The sequence below is a fragment of the Chelonia mydas genome, chromosome 16, assembly GCF_015237465.2.
Source record: "Chelonia mydas isolate rCheMyd1 chromosome 16, rCheMyd1.pri.v2, whole genome shotgun sequence".
Classification (NCBI taxonomy): Eukaryota; Metazoa; Chordata; order Testudines; family Cheloniidae; genus Chelonia; species Chelonia mydas.
Window position 1 is genome coordinate 11,367,752 of NC_057857.1, and position 23,299 is coordinate 11,391,050.

Sequence of the window (23,299 nt, forward strand, 5' to 3'; positions counted from 1 at the left end):
ATTAAAGGGTAATTTATATCCACAAACAACAAAGTATTCAGATTAGCAAGATCTACTGTATTTAACGAGACATGCTATAATCAATAAAGTAAATATAATAGGAGGTAGCAGAGATGCTGACTCTCAACCAAAATTGAGTACTGAAGACTAAAAGGGCAAATCTAGACTTTCAGTGGATGGTTAAGAGTCTCCAAAAAGTATCTTGTGAAAGTATGTAGGAAAACTAATTCAGGTTGCCAGACATAGAGCATCACACCAAAACTTTGGAATTGTAGTGTGTCAAGAATAATCATGAAGCATGGAGGTCAGACAGCATTTAGACCATGATTCACAAGGAAAAGTTTGATCAGTGAACCGGTGGCATAAGAAAACAACTTAAACTGACATTCCGGAAGCTTTAGTCTGCTCTAGAGAGATGCCTAAGGACTTTTATACATCAATCTTGGTTGAAGCAAAAAGTACGATCTTGGTGGAAAGGGTGTAGAGGTGAGGGAATATCTTTCTCTGAACAAGCAATATCCATCTTTGACAGCACAATTAGAAAAGGAGGATTCCATGACTGTGTTGGAAGCTTCCTCACCCCATTGGCTGTGGTCATTATCACCGGAAACAAAATCCACAGACACAGCCAGGCTGTACAAGTATGTGAGGAGTTCAAGGGAAGATTTCATTAGCTTAGTACTGACCATCCTGTATCTCCTAGTACTGGGAGATTTCAGCAGAATAAATCCCTCATGAATACCAAGACCAGGGCTGTTAGAGAACTGAAACCTAAACACCATGTATATTATTACTAAAATGGTGCACGAAGTTCAGACGAGAATAATTTTAGGAGATATGAACACCACAAGCCTCATGGCACCAGTCAGGACTCTGGCCAGTTTGTTGTGACCTGTAAATTCAACTAGCTAGCCAGAAGTTAGATAAAAATGTGAAGAAATGTTGTTACTTTTACATTTCTGAAAATCAAGAAGGATGAAGAGACATAGCATGATCCACCCTCTCCTTTTCTGTGTACTATTACTGTCACTCCTATACAAAGTGTAGGAGTAAATTATTCCAAGCAAATCCCCAAAGGTTCATGAAGAGTAAGACAGATATGTAACCTACATCCTAGCCTAGACTGCTATGTTATGGGAGTTAATGAAACATAAAAGCTCACGAAAGCTTATGCTCAAATAAATTGGTTAGTCTCTAAGGTGCCACAAGTACTCCTTTTCTTTTTGCGAATACAGACTAACACGGCTGTTACTCCGAAACCTGTCATTAAACCTCTTGACATACAGTGTTAGGGCAAATACGTTAGTGCAGATAGCTGCAAGACATGTAGGATAGAAATATTAAACTTTCACTACAAGACTATGTAACGAGGCAACCTAATCCATTCAAGTCTGAACGTAAGTCTGAAAATCCATTGCTAAGTAGAGATGCTAGAGGACTTGGAAGGCTATTTCCATCTAAAGATTTCTTAAATGGCAAGTGATGGAAGGAAAGGATATAAATTTCCACAGTAGGTAACACAACAGCATAGTCACAAGAGTATCCCTTTTCTTCATGTAAGCAAGAGAGTTTTCTAACAAAATCTAGATCATTTGGAAACGTCTGCAGGTTGAAGTCTGAATGATTGAGAGGAGGCTAGAACCTACACTTCCCCACTGACTAACTCCTATGTGACTAGGCACCCCAGAGGTTGGCAGCTTCCTCCAAGACTGCACTGAAATGAGCTCAGAAAAACAGTGTGAAGACCTTAGGAAGAGCGGTGCTGCCAGATATCACTGAGCCCTCTGTCTAGAGAGGAAGAATGGCATAACAACTTGTTCCTATTGGTGACTCTTCTTGGTACATGTTATATTCCCAACAGTTGGAAATGCCATAAGGCTGAGGGCTTGACGCACCAGTCTCCTGTTTCTGCTTTGTAAGGCAGGAGAAGTGGGCGATATATGCATTAGAGGTGTTACTCCATTGGCAGAAATTCCTGTATAGGGGAGTTAGTCAATGTGTAAATGCACTAGCTATGCCCATTTCAATCATCCGGCCACATGCAGAGTAGTGAACAAACAGCACATTTAAGTGTGATGATGCATGGACATCAACCTCAAAAAGGTGATTTTTTTCAGCAATAAGCTCACTTCACCAAAATCAGAAACTGAATCACTTCCCTGGTAATGCGTTTACAGCTTCAGCTTCAACAGGCTGAATGCAACGATTGCAATGTGCTGATCACAATTTAATAGACAAGACACATGTTTTAAAAAAACATGTCAACCGCATCACTTTCCATAGTCATGATGACTCAGCAACAAAGTGCACACTGCATCAATTTCAATAGTTGAGACACGTCTGCAGTACTGCAACAACGGCCTCAATTCCAATTCTCAGGGCACACATCAACGGCTATCCTCTAGCCATATCAATAATTTTGGTGCATTGACTATAATTCTCTCACTACAGCAAATTAAACACCACAGTTGTGTGCACACAGGATTCTTCAATTCCCTGATCACACAGTATTAACTCCCTAAATACTGAAGTAATTATAACAAAAGACAAACAATGAGCTGATGACAGGATTTGCAATGTGCTTTGTGTCGGCAGAGAAGTCAGTTTTACTATGGGGGTATCAGTTAACGAGATTTCCTGTTTCAGCATCAAGTGTTGTATAAAGTAGCTCACTTTCTTGGAAAGGTGCATTAGCACAGAAAAGCTACATTACAATAATTATACGGATTTTATTTACACCTACAAAATCAATTTTGAGTTAAAAATGGATACCTCTGTGCCCAGTTACTGAAGCACATGCTTTACAAAATGGGCACCCTGTTTTAACACCAGAGCCCAGAAGCATAACTAAAGGATTGAGCAAGAGACTCATCTCATAAATTCTGTTGCTTTTGTTGGTACTAAAGTGAACTGCAAAGTTGGAACAACTGAATTAAAATACATTTGTGTGACAAATGGCCCTACTAACAAGGCTGTGTGGAGAGAATGGGGAAAAGGGCATTAAGTACAGAAATAAATATTTTCAGAATTACATAGGAGTCCATTGCATTTCTGCATTCTCTAGTGGTAAACCCCACAATGCATCATTCTGAGCCTTCACAGATATCAGAAGAGTCAGAAGTTGCATGACTAACCTAATTACCAGTGCACACATTCTCTCTCTCCACTAGCTCACTACTGTGGCTCATGAATCCAAACTTCAATTAGAAACTGCCTTTTATCTCCCGCATCCTGGCCAAGGCACCAAGCAGTGCTTCAGATGAGTTGCTTTAAAATTTATCTTACTTTAAAAAAGTAAAAAGATATTAAGAGCTAAGTTGCAGCAAATTAGTTTCTTAAACTTTAAAGCAGCAGCTAGGCTAAAATATGGGATTTAGTGTCTTGAATTTCTTGGTGAGGAGATTCCAACTTCGCACTTGGCTGGGAGATGGTGCAGCTCTGTAACTTCATCAAAGAGGCCAAATCAGCCAATGAGAACACAGCTTTGGATAATCAGTGTCCAAGGACGTACTATTAACATGCCATTATGGGCTCTTCCAGGGTCTGATCTTAGACACTGATGGAGCTGAGAGGAGAATGAGTTTTGATTAGGTATTGTTCTCAGTCAAGGAGTGAACTAGCACAAGAGAATGGACTGTGATTAGAAGTTGGCATTGGGTCATTACTATGCATAGCTCCATTTGTCATTGTTCTCGTTTCTGGCTGTACACCTGTATGGGATGGTAGGGTTGAAGAGGGGGCAGTTAGTTTTCATTTTCATTAATTCTATATGAGTCCATCACTGTAGTATCTTAGCTGCCCCCATGAGGAAAAAGTATGTGAATGAAGTGTAGTCGGTTTTATTTGACCTGTTTCTCTTGCAGATAACTATTGAGGCAAAATCTCTGACTTTTCACAGGTTTTATTTTTTCTGTTTATGGGTTTGCAGCATACTATGGCCAACACTAATACGTTTCCTCAATTGTGAGCTTACCACCCATCCACTAAGTCCCAGTCGGTGCTTATGAGTCCCCTGTTAATTAATTTTGGGTTTGCCAAGGGCAAATGGTGTTGTTACCCTCATAGGGAATTAATTCAACAGTCTACATAGCACAGCAGGTGTATGTCCTTAAGCAGGTTTCACTAAAGAATGGCACATTGTGAAACAAGTGAAGTGACTACTGCTTCATTATTTGGAAGTGGCTGTGCATTTCTTGTTGATCTATTTAACTGCCCTTTTGGAGATCTGAATTTAAACAGTTCTCGGAAATAATAGGAAAAAGACAAGAAACTTAATGTGTGCCTTCAAATGAAGCCGATTTGTTCTCTATCTGCACACAATAAAAGCACTAAAGAACAAAAACATACATTCATAGAGACAATAGGTAATGTCTCACAATAGGATTAAAAACTTCACATCTGTATGTGATTGTTTTGCTGGTACCAGAGTACGATATACAGTAACCAAAATGTATATACTGTGATTTTGTATTATGATCTCAGGTTTCTGGTGACACGTATAAGCCACCCTAACTCTTCTTTATTTATATTGTGAATTGAAAAGGACGGCCATGTTATCTACCCATCCTCCAGTTCTCACCACATGTCCCCACTTCTTAAGTCTCTGTATTAGTTTACGCTTTTAACTTAGTACAGTATTCTTTCCTTAAATCTACCTTCATTACCTACATCTTCTGCCCCCAACTGTCAACAAAATTCTTACTTGACTTCTCCTTTTGTCTCCTTTGCTCACTCAGCTTTGTACATTCTTTCCTCTTCCCTGTTAGAAGTACACCAAGCTCCCTTCTTCTCCTCCTTCAGTAACATGTCCAAATATTCCAGCCATAGTGACCATACAACTATGTGTTCTGCATTATACAGAATTTTGCCTTCTCGTGCCTTCAGAATTTAAACTGTGTGGGGCACAGACTGGTATTTTCACATAATTCACTAGTGTTCAGTGCAGAGTATGCTTATGGTACTACATAAACAATAACAGTAATATACAATTTTATAACCTTGACGTCAACTACTAGAGAAAATATATGATGAAATGATTAATCAAGTGCTGGTTTCTTTCCTCCTGCCACACAAAAGTTTCATCAGTTGCACAAATTATAATAATCCTGATCTGAGTTAATCCTGGTTTACACTGGCTAATTCCATTACCCTAAATTATCATGGGTTGATTCTATTACCCTATGTCAGTGTTTCTCAATGTGTGGCTCACAACCCGCAAGAGGTCAAAAAAGGTAATCGGGAGGTCACAAGGTATTGAAAATTGTATGATGTTTCAAAGCAAATAAAATCTCGCTCCCCCATTCCCTTATCCTTCAAGGTCATGTATTCTCTCTCTCAACCTTGTCTTTCTAAAAAACTGGGACCAACGTGGCTACAATAACACTGCAAACAGCCTCTTGAAACACATACAAAGTAGAGCTATTGTTATCAAAGATACACTTTTTACTCTTACATATACTATAAAAGGGGTCTTTTATTTTGTTTTTACCCTCCAAAATAAGGGATGTCATCCTGAAAAGACTGAGAAACACTGCCCTATGCTATACAGGTTAATTACAATTTACCTGATCCCACCTCTTTGAAATCAATGGGAAAATCCCCAGTGGTTTCAACTGGAGACAGATCAGGCCCAATGTTTCTATTTATCTATAGAGGTGAATGTTGAGTGAAACTTACCTCCAACTCTTTGACAATCTTGATGATTGACTGTTGAGACTCGGAAGCGCATTTTTCCTTTATTAGGCCTTCATTCTTCAACTCAAGATCTTCTTTAGCTTTTAAAAGGTTTTTACACTTATTAAAAAGTTCTTGAAGTTCTACATCCTTTTCTTTAATTGCTGCATCGAGTTTCTAACAAAACAATGGATGTAATTAAAATCCTACAAAGCTTAGTATTACTACTGCAAAAAATGTATAACCATTAATATAAACTTCAAAAGCAACTTATTTCAGGTATGTTCTTTGTTGTCTGGTGAAAAAAGGTCCAATGTAAGACCACAATAGGAGAAAAAGATAGCATATTGATTGCCCCTCTTGGATTGCCCATTAATGTCCAAAATATTCAAAATTCTTTTATATTTAAATAGTTAAATTAGAGAGCGTAGAAAATGCCAAATTAGCAGCATTGATACACTAAAGCATGAGCCCAAACTGAGTACCAATCCTGTAGGTGCAAACACTCTCAATTCCTACTGACTTCTGTAGTAGCTAAGGGCACTTGGGACATTGCTAGAGAGCATCTTTTATCCGCAGAACAGGTTTAAGCAGGAGCACTTTCAGCATCCCCAGAGCTGCCCATCAATGCACCTTAATCCCGTTTTGAAGGAACTTCCTTATAAGGATGAGAGAGCAGTTCAGTATCAATACCCCTTCCTTAACTTCTAGTTTCTGGGGAGCAAATTGAAACAGGTTACCAAGGGAGGGTGTGGAATCCCCATCATTGGTGGTTTTAAAGATGAGGTTAGAAAAAACACCTGTTCTGCCTTAATGTGAGAGGATGGACTTGGTGACTTCCAGCCCTACATTTCTATGAATACCCTGGACGCTTTGGGAGCTCTTAAAGCATCTCATTACAGCAGCAGAATCTCTTCATGAACACGGGAAAAGTTTCCTCCCTCCCCCACCCTAAATTTCATAAACCCTAATAAGAACTCTTGTTGAAAGCCACACAGCTATGTATCTATTCTGCAAATACACTATTATAAAAAGTAGAGGATCATCATGAAAATCAACAGTAATTCCAAACAAAAATGGGATTTTGTAATCATTCTCATACAAAATCAAGTGACAAGTTTTCATTTCAGCTTACATCTACCTACCTGAAGCAATAGATCCTTTTGATTGACACTGTCTGTTAGTCGCTTGATAACTAGTTCTTGACTCTGCAACTTCTGATTGCTTTCACTCAAAAGAATATTGTAATGATGTTCCACTGCTTTTTCTCTCTCAATCATTTCCCCGTGTAATTTCTCTAGCTGATTTCTAAGGTCCTACAAAAAGATGAAACTGAATATTTAGAAAATCAGCTTCACAAAAAACTTGAGTGACAACCCATGCTATTAGTTTAACTTTCCACTGCTTTAAATTACTCCTATCACTGAATGTTCTAAAGAATTTATCCGAGTCACTGTCTTCCTTTTAGCATCTTAAGTTTAGACAATAAAACTTTAAGAGTGAGGTGTCAATACTGTCTTACATTAATCTATGGTATTATTGTCTTAATGCCTTTCCTTCAGAATGACTGGACTCAAAGGCAGTAGAAAATCTCTCTCTCTCTCTCTCTCACACACACACACACACACACACACACACTTTGTCACTGTCAGTCAGCATGAACACTCATTTCTTAAATCAAAGCAATTTTACGCCTTTGCCAGAAATAAGAGAAAATGGCTTAGTGGTAATTCAGTTTGTCATCTTTTCCTTCTTCCATTCACACTATGGAAATCCTTGCACTAAGGCTGTTTTTACTAGTTGCTCTTGCATTAACCAGAAGGCAGAAGTGTTAAATCATTTCCCTTCCCTTATAGCATGAGCTTTAGACACCAACCAGGGAAGAAAAGTTAGTCTTGTGATGAAAGCACTGGAGTGGGCTCCACAAATGCTTCCTGTGTGACCCTCACTTACTCTCTCTGTGCCTCAGTTCCCCATCAGTCAAATTCATGTCTTGTTTATTTAAACTGTAAGATCTTCAGCACAGGGACTGCCTCTAACTGGATCCATGTACAATAGCAAGTATAATGAAACCAGGATCTTGGCTGCTGCTTCTAGGCACTACTGTAATACAAATAATACTAACCCCCTTATTTTGTCAGAGACACAGTCACAAACTTCCATATGTTCTACCTATTTAAGTTCCTAATTCTCCTAGCAATCATTTCTCTTGTCCATTTGAAGTCTTTCATCTACAGGTGAGGCTACATGTGAGGGTCAAGAAGGCGCATCCCCATCAGAAGTCTTTGGGCAAAGTGTGTTTCAAACAACGATATAAGTCCACTCCTAACATCTGACTGCTAAAGGGATCAATCGCAAAGAAAATGGAACTATATGTGGGAGTGTTTCCAGGATCAAGCACCAGCACAGTATATCTTATTACTAGACAAATCCCAGTCACAGGATGGAGGAAAGAGGCAGGATAGGACAAGGGAACAAAACAGAACGGTAACTTGGTTTCTCATAGTCTTCCTCTTCCCCCACCACCCATCCTACTTCCACCATCAGTCATTAGTTGCTTCCATGTAAAATGATCTGTTTATGGTGATTTTGCTAGAAGTTTCAAGACTAAGAAGGGAAGGAGGGACAGCTTGTTCCCTATAGTGGACTTGTTTCTATATTGGTCTTGTTTGACAACTCCTATTTCACAGTAGAGAGCAAAAATGCTCAGTGCAAGGATTGTATAATAGAATGGAGGAAGATACCGGTTGTCAAAAATTGCTTTGATGTCATTTAAAATATACACTAGTATGCATAACTTTAACTGTTTTTAAAACCCCGTAGAGCCAGATGAGCTTTAAGGAACACTAGTTTGACTTTCATTACTAAAGAAGTGTATGTGTTAAATACTGAATGCTCTAAATATTTTACATATTGCACACACAGTAGTCACCCATAAAGAACATTTACCCAGACTGGTATTTAACACATCACAGTTACTTCCTATTCTAAGTATAGAGAAATAACAATGGTTATACTTTAATGGCAATCTGTTCATTAAGTTTTGTGTGATTTTCTTGACTTAATTACTTGCTTTATGCAAGTTCACATCAGACCCTTATTATTTTGTTTTGTGCATTAAATACCAATTATTTACACTGCCTTTTGCGTTACTTTATTGAGCTTAATATTGGCAGTCACTTTAAGAAATAATTAATAGACACTTCAGACCCCAAATCTGCAAACTAACTAATACAAGTAGTCCACGTGAGTTCAGTGGGATTACTAGCTTGGAGTAGAGACTATTTAAGTAAGGACTGCAGGATCAGTCCCAAACTTTGTGTTTGCTGAAGGTACTACCACCATCGCTCTCATACATATACTAGCCCTCAAATGCATTTCCATTTCCACCAAGTTAGTGACCAAATTAATACAGCTTCCAGTGCAGGGACAGAATGACCTTTGTGAAGGTAGTATGAAATCGCAGGACTACAGTTGCTTTTGGCTCCAAGTTACGGAATTCCTTATTTGGGTCACATCAATCATATTCATTTGCAACATGTAAATTGGCATTCAAGGCCTGACTGAAGAGCTATGATTTTAGTGATGCATTCTATATATAGCTCACACCTTGACTTTTATTTTTCCCCACTACATTTGGAGTCTACATTTCGTTTTAGGCAGCTAAGACTTTAAAGTTAAACACTTGTGCTCTAACCCTCTCCTAGAACTCCAATAGAGCCCAGAAACTTATTAGCTTTGATAAAGAGAAGTCAGAGAGAGCTTTATAGATAGAAGTCGTAAGCAGACATGGATAGAAAAGAGGTTGCTTTTTCCTCCTTCTTACATGGTGTAAAAAGCAGTACTTGTCAAGAAAGGCACAGAGACTGCTTCCTCCCTGGAGTAACAGACATTAACGGCTAAGGGGGAAAAAATTTTGAATGGACAACATGTAGTGGTTCCTCAGAGAATGTAAAGGATTCTGTATGTCCATCTGTAGAGATAGTAGTTCAGCCCATGAGATTTCCAAATCCCTGCTACACTAAGCCATGACCGGAACTGAAAATTATTTTCTTTGCATGGGCTAGGCTTCTATAACACAACAAAACTATCCATCACTACAGCAGATTGGTTGAACAGAAGAAAGTCTGTTGGTTTCTATACATTGAGTTACATGGATAATATGGTAGCTACAGCCCTTTACAATGCTTTCTGACAACCTCTGTCTCAAGGGATTTTTCCTATGATTAATGATAGTTAGTTGAACTTAGAAAAAATGAATTTGAAACATTATAACTAATGTTGGTTGAACACAGGAGTGAGTGCCTCCCCCGCCTTGTCAGATGGAAAACAGGTTGGTGAATAATTAAGGCTTGAAGCCTTGAAACCTCTCTTTCAGTTTCATTTCAAGAAGGAAGAGCAGGTGGTAAATTCTGGCTAATGAGTTATTGTGCACTTCCCAACCAGCTGATCAAATATGACTATAACTGAGAAATAGACCTTAATTGCCTGTATTTAGAACAGGGTAGAATAGCTACTTAAGATATTTCACCATCAAAGCTTGAACAAACTTGTGAATTTTACCTAATATTGAGACCATGTTGTACACACACACACACACACACACAGTAGATGCCCATGATATTTAAGATGTGTCCATCTTTATTCCTGGTCATTCTATATGAAGCACTTTGTTCAACAAGGTGCATTTCAGTAGTTGATTGTTTTAGCAACCAAACTATCCAGAGCTGATAATGCTGAGATACTGTCGAAAGACAGTTCTCTCTTAAAGACAAAAAATAGATGATTAAGCACCAGCTAATACATAAGGCTGGGGTGGTGTTCTTTTGTTGCTGATGTTCCTGTTTTTAATTAGTTGAAGCTAGCTAAAAATCCACACTGAATAAAGAGAATGTGAAAGTAGGACAGGGTAGCCATTTTGAAGAGAGTCCCTATTCCTATTCATCATGAGGAAGATCTTAATGGTTTATGTTGATGGTTTGGGTGAACAGATCCCAACAGTCTTTCACATACTGAACTTAACTGATCTTTTCCACTTTTTCCAATGCACAAGCCTACCCCGCACTCTACCAAAATATTTCCTTGACCATTCTATACTGGCCAGGTAAGAAGTTGGGTGGAAGCACCCCTCATGGGCTTTTCTCCTGGACACAGACTCCCACTTGCTTGTTTTGATATTATTTACAAAAATAGATGATGATTATTCTGTGTGAAAGGTCATTAAAAATATCCTAAACAAGTAAAAACAAGGACAGAGATGAAATGGCATCTAACTATGAATTTGGATAAGGGTTCCTATACAGTTAAGGTCCATTTTGTTAGTTTTATGTCTATTTAACTGTATGCCAGTCCGTATGAAAATAATAATAGAACAGCTTTTTTAAGGCTGCTCATATAAAATGTTTGCATCAGATCACTAAAATGGTTTTATGTTTCTCAAAGAGCAAGATATTATAGCACACATTTTTACTCCCACGAACCTTCTACTCAGTGAGCCACAATTCATAGGCAATATTATATCCAAATGTACTTGCAGCTCCGAAACTGAAGCAGAGGTGGTGAAACTACATAAGAGCAGGAGTAGATCAGGGATGTAATTTTTAAGACTGCTCATCTTTTGGCAGGGACACTTTTCCCCAAGGAACTTAACCACTTACATGAAGAACTTGGCCATAATTGAGTCAAACAGACTTCTCCAATGGATGTAACTATGTGAATTCCCCCTCAAACCTGTCTTTCCTGTATACATTTATATTCTAGCTCCCTTAAGAGAAGATGAAGGTTCTGGGTAGAGAAGACGGTTGAAGATAAAATACTTTAAATCAATAAAATGTGCTTTTTATGGCTGTCGTAATGACAGAAATCATCCATTCTCTTTTTTTCCCCCTAACCTCAATGCACAGAAGAAATTTCAAGGAACAGCAGGGACAGAGATTCTGTGATGGCAAATGAACCGCACTTGAGATCAAACTAAAGCTATAACTAAAATAAACGGATATTGTAGAGAAAAATATATATTGTTTACAGAGAAAGAGACCCCTCTACTGGATTTAGACAATATTGCAAGAGGTCTACCACAAATTTTGTATATAATTAGTACAGTGAGAGGCCTTTAATAATTGGAGTACAGTGCCCCCAGCAGAGAACATTTAACAGTGGCAGAAGCTGCTCTAATACAGAGCATAACCTCACTGACACCTTCATATGACTAGCCTGTAACTATGCATCCTTTAATAATAAACAGAGTTCAGTCTGTCTATGCAATCTTTTTTCTCTACAGATGCAAGCTCAGTAATTCAACATGGCTCAAGGTCAGTCCTTGCTTAAAGGCAGCAATAGGGATTTTAGGAGTTGACCATCCCCGATGGAGAAAGATCATCCCCTTTGTTTATGCTGTTGCCAGAACAGAAGAACCAGCCCTCACTGAACCAGCAGGTGAGAAGTTCAAAATAAAATCCACATGAGAAGCCACACAAGAGGACAAAGTTGTGCTTTAAGCTAGGCACTCAGCACGAGGCACAGCTTTTACTCAAAACGAAGAACGAAGGAAACCTGCTCTCGTTTTGTTGCTGGAGCCTTGTTTGCTGAAACAGAATGTGCTAGTCTGGACAAGAAAACAAGGTGAAAGGTCCTAAAGCAGAGAACTGCAGAGAAATTAATAAATAGGCACAGCACTTAAGGCTTGTTTTGGATTGTGAGCAGCCAATCCTTTGTTAATGAGATTTTTACAAATAGAAACCGAAATTAAAAATTATAGAATTTACAGAGAACAAGATGTGTTGGTAAAAACAAGCCAGAATTCAGCTCAAGGTTGTAACCCTTAAATATTTTGCTATCATACTGTTACAGGGCTGAAAAGAAAAAAAAGTTTAAGTCAGAGTAGTGTAATTTAAGATAATTTACAAAATACGTAGTCTGCCAGATACAATAGAATTATCATAAATGTACACTACTGGATAAGTTAGAGATTCTACCTTCAGGAAGATTGAGACTTTCTAAAAATTAACTTTTTCCATTTACCACTTATTTACTGATTTTATATAGGAGTCAACCAGAGGGCTTTAATTAAAAATAAATAAAAATAAGATCTGAAGAACATGCCCCAGTCAGTTAGAACAACTTAAAAGATACACCCCAAAACTTGTCTTAACCCTCTCAACCATGTCCTTCTGAAGACTGACTTTGGTCACTGGTATTTAACTTTCAAAACGATTCAAATGAAATTTAGAGTGCAGAAGTGAATACATTAGAAAAGAAAGACATGCTAGATTAAACTTCATCCACTATTTTAAAAAACGAGAAAAATGTGATAACAACATTAATGGTTTTGTCGCCTCTACTCTTCTGTAGTTGTGCTTCATCCAGTTCCCGCTCCATTTTCTCTCTCTCTAGATTCAAATCATTTAGCTCTTGATCAGTCCTTTTAATCCTCCTTTGTAGTTTACGGTTCTCTGTATCTTTTGTAAGGTTTTCGGAACGCAGCTCTGCTAGGAGGGTTTCTTTTTCCATCAAGAGAGCTTGATAATCCTCAGCACCCTAGAAGGGAAAGCAGCTTTCATAGTCTGTACATGTACTTTATGAAGCTTGGAAGTCTACGCTCCTGCCTATATTTCCTCCCCTTTCTCCCTTCAACAATTTCATTCAACTTGCAAAATTCAGTGTAATATCAATTATCCAAATAGCATAGGAACATTACCTTATTTTGGGTAATTAAGATAATTTTCAGTGTAATAAAGACCTTCAGTGAGATCCAGGTTGGGATAACAAGTAGTTCGGTAATTAAGGTTTAGACCAGTGATTCTCAAACTTTTGTACTGGTGACCCCCTAAGGGGTCCCGACCCCCAGTTTGAGAACCCCTGGTTTAGACAATAAAAATTAAACTCCAAAGGAGTCTAGAGTGAAAATGAGAAGAATTTGGAGCTTTTGGAAGTGATAATAGTACATAAAGTTTTTCACATCCAGGTCATTAGTTTCAATCCAGGCTATCAGTGGTGACCAAGTCATAAGCATGTTGTACATATGAACTGGAAGGCAGTCACTGTTCACTTCAGAACATATACAACACTGTAGTTGGCCTCCTTGTTGATGATCACAGCAGAAATGATAATGAAGGAATGGGCCATGCAGCTTGATTTACTGACTGACCCAGAGCAGGGGTCCCTTCAACGCAGTGTTGAAATTAAGTGGCAAGATAATGAGGGGAAAGGTTTGCTTTGCCACCCACCATGCTCCGTTGGTTCTGCAGACAGGAGAGTTTAGTTTTCAACTTTATAAAACTAACACCTTTCACAAGACCAAAGTGGCCCGACTGTATTTCACTAAATGGGACTCTACTGGTGTAAAACTGCAAGGGTTCCAACATGTAAGCAAAATATACATTCAGGGGCCAAAAGCTATTTGAAACAGAACTGGGGATAACAGTTTATATTTACACCAATTTTAGTGTTTTGCTTTTTTATTTTAAACTTTATCTTTTCTGAGATCAATTTATAAAGCAATACTAATTTTTGAGCTAAAAGATCCTGTTTCATTAGATTGTGACTGCTTCAATTAAATTCAAAGCAAAAATGCCAACAGTCGCTAACATTCAGGCCATTCAGGGTATATCTACACAGCAAAGAAAAACCCATGGCTGGCCTGTTGACTCGGGCACATGGGACTCAGGCTGCGGAACTGTTTCACTGCTGTGTAGACTTCTGGGCTTGGGATGGCAGTCTAGGACCCTGCGGAGTGGGAGAGTCCCGCAGCCCAAGCAAGCTCCAGTCCAAGGCCAGAAGTCTGCACAGCAATAAAACAGCTGAGTCTCGTGTGCCCAAATCAACTGGCATGGACCAGCCGCAGGTTTTTCTTTGCTGTGTAGACATACCTCAGTAGCTTTGGTGCACACACATTAGCACACATAACACTCCTGGGACTCTTTCCACAGAGATCAGGAAGAGAAGGAACCTCCTGACGGAACATCGTTTTCTGTTTTTAATGAGTGCTATTTTAGTTACTCACTTTGGGAATCTTAGTTTTATTAGATTTTGGATTTAAGACAAATGCACAAACATAAAAGATAAGAAGTGATTTTTGGTTCTGTGATCTATTTTAAAGTCTAATACTCGTTTTACCAAAGGCTTCCTGTTCCATAAAATGAGCCCTTTATATTGCACAAACTACCATAAAGTCCTTTTCTCCTCTGCACACGTGGAAGTTTTAAATTCCACTGTTTTATTACAAACATTCCACTGTTCTAAAATAAACATTTCACACCTATTACAAAAAACAAAATAAAACAAAAACGCCAAGTCTCACACACCCACTCCTAGTCTGCTTATGAAAAGGAGACAGCTATGTGCCATCACCACACTTATGGCAATGCAGCCCAAAATCTTTCACTATCTTCCCAAGTGGTCTCATCATATACGTGAATAGAAGAAACAAAAGAACTCCGCAAAAACCCTCAAGAAAGACTTCTGTGGTAGATGAGAAGTTACTCAGCACCACCAGTTGAGAGGAAAGAAAGAAGCCACTCGAATTCTATCTTCCCTGGCATGGTTCAGACTAGCGTCAACGTGTGCAGTAAATTTTCATTCAACACTTGTGAGATCATCAACAAATTTAAACTGATCACTGGAGTTTACCAAAGCTAGTGATTTTTTTTCTTCCTACACTAAATAAGAAAGCTCTACACCACCTAAAATATGGAGTTTCTACCCATGCCTCCAGAATATTGGAAATTTATGAAAATCTATTCTTATTTTACATTTAAAGATTACTCTCTTTTTAATTTAATTATTCATTCTCACAGTTGCTATTAAGAAAAAGAATTGAGGAACAAGATAGTCATGAGACATCTGTACTTTTAGTGTTCCATAATTTAAAAACTGAATTACTTTAGACAATTTGCTTAACAATTAGACATTTTAAATTCGTTTTAGTTTCTTCACCCAGTGCACCTTCTGCATGAAAACACTGAAAAGCAATTGAAATTGTTTGTATCTTACCTTGAATTTCTGGATCTGAGCTTTGTGGGTGGCCTCTCTTGCCTTAGTCAATGAAACATTTAGAGCTTCAATTTCAGAATTAAGTTCTTCATTCTTTAGACAAAAGAAATACTCATGGATGCATGAATACAAGTATCAAAAAAGTGACAGTGTCAAAACAAAGATCTTTCTAAATGGGCAGAGTTGAATAATAAATTTATTCACCCAAAGGTAAACAAACAAACAAAAAACTTTATAAAACACTGAAAATGCCCAACTGAGCTTTATATGTAAAAAAAAGCAGTACAACAACTATACATACAAGTTCAATAACTTGTGCTACGTGTCCACACTGTTCCACAAATATCTGATCTTCATTTGAAGGTGGCACCCCACTACCCTGGCTTTTGTTAAAATTAAGCTCATTCTCACAACACATAAGGTATTATAGCTTGTGCCTTTCTGCCAGATCTATAATTGCGTCTGAGGATTCAGTAAGAAATTCTCTCTTCCCATCTCTCACAAGCAAGTGTATTGGCTCAGTCATGTATCTTTTTTCCATGGTCCAAATATCAAAATTCCAGCCACCACACTCCAATTTCAAGTAGCAAATATGACACACAGTCTTGCACAGAACTGTTTGGATTTGCACTACTGGCCTGCTCCAAGGCCTACTCAAATCAGCTGAAAGACAGCAGCTTCAGATGGATTAGTTCCTCAATTTTCTGGATAGTTCTAACCAGAAACATACAATCAACATACCTCTTTTTCCTTTGTTTTTAATGCAAGAGTTAGACCTTGAATGGTTTTATCCCTTTTCAAACCATTTTTCTTTTCAACACTAAGCTCATTCTCCTTCTCTCGTAGTTCTTCTTGAAGAGACTAAATAGATTACATTAGGTTGCACTAAGTTAAAAAGGTTATACCAAAATGCACAGTATGTATTAAATGCACTAGCTCATGCAGTTCTTACATCTCATTAGTCAAACCATTAAAGCAGAATATAGACCAACTCTAAGATGTCTCCTTACAGATCTGTGACAGGAATACGATGAAGAAAAGCTGATCTACCGGGATGGGCATGAGTATCAAGCGTACTGTCTCAATATTTGAGGAGTTCTCCTATCTACTTTGCTGTTTGGAAATAGGCTGAGCCTTTGCTTTGTCTCCTAATACAACAAAAGAAATTTGCCAAAGGTTCTGCATTAATCCAATTTGAATTACTAACTCTTCACATCTAAGAAAACATAAGAGAAAAGACTCCCCAACATACAGGTTATAAATGTTCAAAGAGAAACAAGTTTTAAACATACCTGGATTTTTTTTTCAAAGCAATTTCTCTCATTTCTAAGTTCCATTTTAACAGCCTATAAGAACAGAATAATTGTCACCCTGAAGTAAAAAAATATTCTAAACTTGTGGGTACCATCATTAAAAATCAGACAGTTAGTATTTCATATACAGACTTTCTTTTGGAACTTGTTAAGAGAAGTATTCCTCCAAACTAAGTTAGTTAATAAAATGTATAGTTATAGGACTCCAACATTATGACAAGACTATATTGTAAACTTCTAGAAAACAACCTCTCCCAAATGAGATCTTTCTACAGAACTGTACTCTGGAAAGCTAAAGAAAAGCCATGTTCCTTGATGACACATGACAACTCTGCTTGACAAGTTAACAAAAATGCATTTTTAAAGGGGCAGTTATCTATGACAGCAGGGCACACTTATAAAGCAATTTACTAAAAACTGCTCTATTTTAATTAAGATTTTTTGAGGGGTAATTTCCCCAGAAAAGAGAGAGACATAAGCAGCAGCAACTTATACTTTTACATATCTTTAAGAGGACAGTGGAGTAAAGGTTATTTATTGTACCAGTAATATGAGTCAAATCTCTCTCATTACTATTACACCCTGAGAAAAGAATACTGTTTCTAAGGTGGACATAGCCACGGTCACTTAATAATAAAGGAACTGATTTTGGCCCACACGCCATAAACTGGTTTTAAAAGAACTATGTTAAGCCTGATAAACCTAAAAAATGATATTCCTGATCAAATCAACCCAGGGTAGACTTTCTGAAGGTTTCAATCCTTTCAATGAGTTTCTATAAAGAGCTAGAGCTCTTCTGAGCTTTTAAGTCCACTGCTCAGACCAAGTGCTCTCCTTTCTATTATTTGATTTAGGGCAGAAAGGAGGGAAAGGTACTGTTTTAAATTGATTGGAACGTAAGACACTATAATGAGCAGAAAAACCCAAAACCTACCAAGGATAAAATTTCTTAGGCGCTTGACAGCTTCCATTATTTATCATCTGGATTCTACCATCAATCCTCATTTATGGTTTGAGGAGAGCCCTGAAGACCTCAAACTAGCCTTAAGACTCACTTCTGTTTTCCAGTCTTCAGGATAACATTTGACTTTCTCCACAAGGCAAGTAAAATAGACAGGTGACTGATAGATAGTTCCATCTGTAGAATTTGGGGGTTGGCCTTCTCTATTTTCATGAGACCTGGTTATGCCTATCAAAGCCTCTCATCCAGACCACAGCAGTGAAGAGATCATTTTAACTTTCACGTGATATTCTGTATTACATGAGGAGAGTTCTCTATTAAGGGGGAAAGCCTTAATAAGAATTACATGCCTATTGGCTTCAGCTCAAAACATCTAGCAGATTATTTTTGGATTTCTATTATGAGACAATGACATATTATGTGTTACAGAATTGTGTAGAAAATGTAAAATTACTAAAAAAAAAAAGTAACCACCACCTTTGATGTGACATCTAAACAATGAAAAGCATGAAGTGTGGTACTGATCAATACTGGCTGCCAAAACTACAAGGTGACCAATGAAAGGAATTTGGGATGGAGAACTTGAAGGGTGGAGGAGGCCACTAAAAAGTTAGCTCAAGTCACTTATTTACAGTTATCCTTAAGACCTTTAAAATCCTAAACCATGTGAGATTCGTAATGTTCAAGTTTTCAGTCAGTTTCCTCACCTCTATCTCACTATCTTTTTCATGACTCAAAGCAACAGTAAGTTCTCTGATTTTTTCTGCTGATAAGTTCCCATCACAAGATTCACTTTGAGACTTCTCCTCTTCAAGGTGCTGAATTATAGCTTCTTTACTTTTCAGAGACAGAGTCAGCTGCTCTATAAGTCTAAAATTACAAGATGTGGATATTAATTTTGCGTTGTCATCGAAAACCAAATCCCAAACCATTGTGGCAGATTTTATGGGCAGCCTCCCATCGGACAAAGAGCACTGGTAACATTTTGGAAAGCACTCTCAAAATACCAACCCCTCTCTTTCCCTCCATAGTAACCAGAAAATTTAAAGCAAGCAAGCAATACAATCAAGTTATCTAAAAAGAGTTTTTATTTTTTAGGAACAATACTCTCTTTAAGTACTGGTGAGAAAGTAAAATGCTTAACCCTGTCATCCTAACATTTTCCACATGAAGAGTGCTGCATCTAAATGCTCTCTAATATTTAAGAGCCATCAGTACAGACCACTTCCTACCCATTTCCATATTACACACACAAAGTAATGAATGGCAGAACATGCATATATTAAAAATATAACTGGAAGGAAATATGTAAACTAGAACGCATATTAGAGTACTAAAGTCTTTACACAGAATGGGACGGCAAATGTCAGTTACAGTCCCTTCCTTAGTCAAGTGCTTGTATCGCACCTAAATTGCTTCTATTGATTTAACTAAAAAATAAAAATAAAAAAAATCACAGTTGAATTTTCAGCCCCATGGGACAGCAGTTCCCAAACCACTGTCCTTGGACCACCAGGAGTCCACAAAGTTCTTCCTGATAATCTACAAAATAAAATCTTTTGATCAAATAATAAAGGGATTGGGAGTACAGTCTCCAATGAAGTGGTCTGCAGACTTTAAGAGCTGGAGATCCTCTGCTGTGTAGCAAAAGCGGTGGATCACCACCGGTGTTTGGTGGAATAACACTTTGAAATGTATCCTCATATAGTTGTGGTTGTAATTCAAGACTGACGCTCCTAAACTCTCATATTGTCAAACCCATGCATAGTGAATATTTCAGTCCTTACAGTAAACTTTCTCCATTAGTTCTCAAGTGTTCTACTCCCGAAAGTATTTGTGCTGATCCAGCATCCAAGCATCTATCCCTGGTAGATCAATGCAATACTGGACCATAAAAATTGAGACATTCTGATCACCATCTTGTTCTCCCACACTTTAGCAGCTGCTCTCACACAAGCTACTAGAGTTAGAAATTAGTGCTTTACCCCATTTGAAAACAGCAATTTAAAAATCTCAGGAATTATCAAGCATTTGTTTCCAGGTCGAGGGATTCAGGACAGTAGCTGGTAAAAATTATGATGGAATTGAAGTGGTAGGGGGAGGAGCGCAAGCAGAAGCAAGATAGTATTCAGTACGGCAGGATTTAAGGTAAAGTATCTTATTAGGGCAAGTGAGTGACTTACACCACTAGAGAGTTCAGATTCACAATTTTCCAACTGTACAAAACATTTATATCTGACGATTTATGAAATATCACACCTAAACCTGTCATTAGTCCAGTAGCCTGTTTTAGGCTCTACTCCAAGAACACACATAGGAAGTTAAAGGACTCGGACAAATGTAACCTTCTATCTGTTAGTAGTGTGGACCAACTGTGCAATTTACCATCCAAGAATCAGAAGAGACATTCTTTACAGTTAAGCCCGTAATGACAAATTTTAAGAGCTCCACTAGACTTTCACTGACAATTGAAAACTTTTGCTGGGACCTCTGCTGACTAGATATACATTTTTATCACACTTATTCACAGAAGCTCTGAAGTTTTAATTCTAAAGGGGAAAAATGCATAGAACCTGATATTCCTCTCCCCGCGCTTGTGCCCACGTTCACATTGCCTCATGGTCACCAACTCATGATTCAGGCACTTTTCATCTCCCACCAACTCAAAGACCTCCAAAAACTAACCAAAACATTTACAGTCCAAACTGCTGCACAATATTTTGTATTCCTGCTAGAATGACTAACCTCAATGGACGTGTCAATGGGATTGAACACCATGAAAGCAGGAAATGGATACAAACATACAAATCATAGCACACACACCCCTTCAGCAACAGCTCAATAAGCATATTATTCTTGCACACAGATAAAAAGCAACGTGGCCACAAACATGCTTTAAAGCAGTACACGCGTTTCTAGGTCACATGCTCTCCCCCACTCTTAATTTTCAGACCACATTTAAGGCTCCATTTTCCTCTCAAACATGTAGCTTGTAACACTGGCTGCTGTGTTTGTTCAACAGCTGATTTACATGTGTTAACACTCCTGGATCTCAGATGTATATGAGGGTAGGATCAAGCCCTTAAAATCTATTTCATATTGACTGGTTTGTTTTTATCACCTTTTAACAATTAACATTTTCCATTAGTTAGAGAGATTACCAACAGAAGTCTGACCTGTCTTTTTCTGGCACTTCTGTAATACTATCCAGCTCCTTCGGATGTGTATTTGTAATTGTAGAGAGTTTTTGTTCGACAGCCAGTCTTAGAACTTTCTCCCTCTCTGTCATGGCAAAGGCTTTTTCCACTTCTTCTTGGGCAGCTTTAAGATTCTACACTCAAAATAAACAAGCATGATGCATTGGAACATTAAAACAAAACATTTAGCAAGTTCTTCCATGCTACATTTCCCTTCCCAACATTGTATATGGTCAACCATTAAGTAAGTTTAACATCCTTAACACACTTTGCACCTCTAGCTCACCCGTCACTAAAATCTGCAAGTGCTCTATAAACATTAATGAATGAACCCTCAACATTCACCCGTGAGTAATGAGTATACAATCTGCATTTTACAAAATGAAAGAAAATTAGGTATAAAGAGGTGAAGAGACTTGCAGCAAGTATGTAGCGGACCTGGAAACAGAACGGAGCTCTCCCAACTGCAGTGCTTTGCTTTTTCCACCAGACAATGCAGGCTTATCCTACAACTCTTGAACTTGAGAAATAAATATTTACAGTCAAAATCAGGGAGATGTTAAAGGGCCTTTTACTCTGTAAAAGATCAAATCGATATTCATAGCTATGATGGAAGCAAGAAGTACCCTTTCCAATATATATTGTCCGCAGTATTCATCAAGAACTGCTATCAACACACACTGTCCACAGATACGTTTTTCTCCCCAACTCCAACCAAAACATGGGCAAGATCACTAAACTCTCGCCAAATTCTTGAGGAATTTTCTGATGACATTGGCTGTGATAAAGAGAATACATACCCTCCCAAAGTACATGAAGCAACTGATCTGAGTGCTTATGTTGAAAATAACAAAATGGCTGGACTACTTTCTAGCATATCCTGTAGCCATTTCCCCGACACTGTCTTTGTCTCCCTGTGCACTTCTCAATCTTCCTTACTCCTCCCATTCTCACTTTTGTGCCTTCTATGAGCTTTGCTCCCTATGCCCAGAACAGTCTCCCTGTCATCTGCCAAGTAAACTCGCCTACAAATTGCTTCTATTTTTAAAAAAAAAAAAAAAAGCCTCTTTAGGAAATCCTTCATCATTAGTAATGCCCAGACCCTTCCGCTCCTGAAAAGTTGTTTTAGGTCTTGTGTGTGTTTACCTTTAAATCAAAACCTCTTCAGGACAGAGAACATGTCTTGGCTATGTCCTTTGGAGCTGTATAAACTTAGGGTGCTGTATAAACGTATGACGAATAATATTCCTATGTTCATCTGATTCGTCCGATTCAGAAGCATAAAGAAAATTAGCCTCAGAGGCCCACATCATTCTTTCCAAGTTGCATGAAAACACTAAAATAACCTTGATATTAGAAGATTTGCCAATCTTCTGTTTGATGAAGTTCTAGGCAAACAATGGTTTGATGGATCCCTTTGGCACAGAGAGGATTCTCTCCACCCACTGACATAAAATTACTAACACGAGTGAAATGCAAAAGAACACTCTGAGAATACAAACGTTAAGATTCCAGCAAACTATAGGGAAGGTTAGAGTGATTGCTATCCCTCTGAAGGAGCTCTCCCCCTCTAGGGATACTGCTAAGTCATCCCAACGGAGAATGCAATCCTGAAGCTCATAACAATACTGCTTAAAGTATCTTTTTTCCTGAGTGGGAGAGCACACCTTTGGAATATGTCAGACTGCATCAAGTACACATCTTTTGGGAAATCTTTTCCCAGAGAAGGAACCCATACTCACCCACAAAATCTCACACCCCTGGACAAATTATACAAGTTCCAGGTTCTGATAGGTTATCAATCTATGATGAATATATATTTCTGGAACTAGGTACATGCATTTCCAGCAAAGGACACTTAATATAAATTTGTTTGCCAAGTGGTTCTGCCTCCCCTCTTGATGATGAGAAAGCATTTTTGTTCGAGGGGGAGAGGGGGAAGAAGGACTATCTGAGAGCTCCCAATGTCGGGCCACTCAACTGTGAGCACATATCCCAGAACAGCAGGTTTTATCATAAGTTAGTTGTGAACACTTGGGGAATCCCCTTGTTAATCCTTCAGAACCATATCAATGACCAGTATTTGGCAGAAGTAACCCATCACTGACATAGAGGAGTTCAAGAAAGTTTTGCTAAGATACGTTCTCAGAGACACACAAATTAAT

At 38.2% G+C, this 23,299-nt stretch overlaps 1 protein-coding gene across 12 annotated transcripts in view; it reads right to left on the reverse strand.

Annotated features, from left to right (window-relative positions):
• Window positions 1–23,299, reverse strand: part of CDK5RAP2 (CDK5 regulatory subunit associated protein 2) — a 104,422-nt gene that overhangs the window by 63,652 nt on the left and 17,471 nt on the right. For all 12 annotated transcript variants that reach the window (XM_043530094.1, XM_043530091.1, XM_043530098.1 and 9 more), the window contains exons 7-14: window positions 21,114–21,268; window positions 18,645–18,807; window positions 16,956–17,009; window positions 16,405–16,524; window positions 15,664–15,756; window positions 12,991–13,209; window positions 6,819–6,989; window positions 5,677–5,850 (exon numbers count right to left, since the gene is read on the reverse strand). In XM_043530094.1, the coding sequence (XP_043386029.1) occupies window positions 5,677–5,850; window positions 6,819–6,989; window positions 12,991–13,209; window positions 15,664–15,756; window positions 16,405–16,524; window positions 16,956–17,009; window positions 18,645–18,807; window positions 21,114–21,268 (1,149 nt within the window). The remainder of the gene's footprint in view (window positions 1–5,676; window positions 5,851–6,818; window positions 6,990–12,990; window positions 13,210–15,663; window positions 15,757–16,404; window positions 16,525–16,955; window positions 17,010–18,644; window positions 18,808–21,113; window positions 21,269–23,299) is intronic.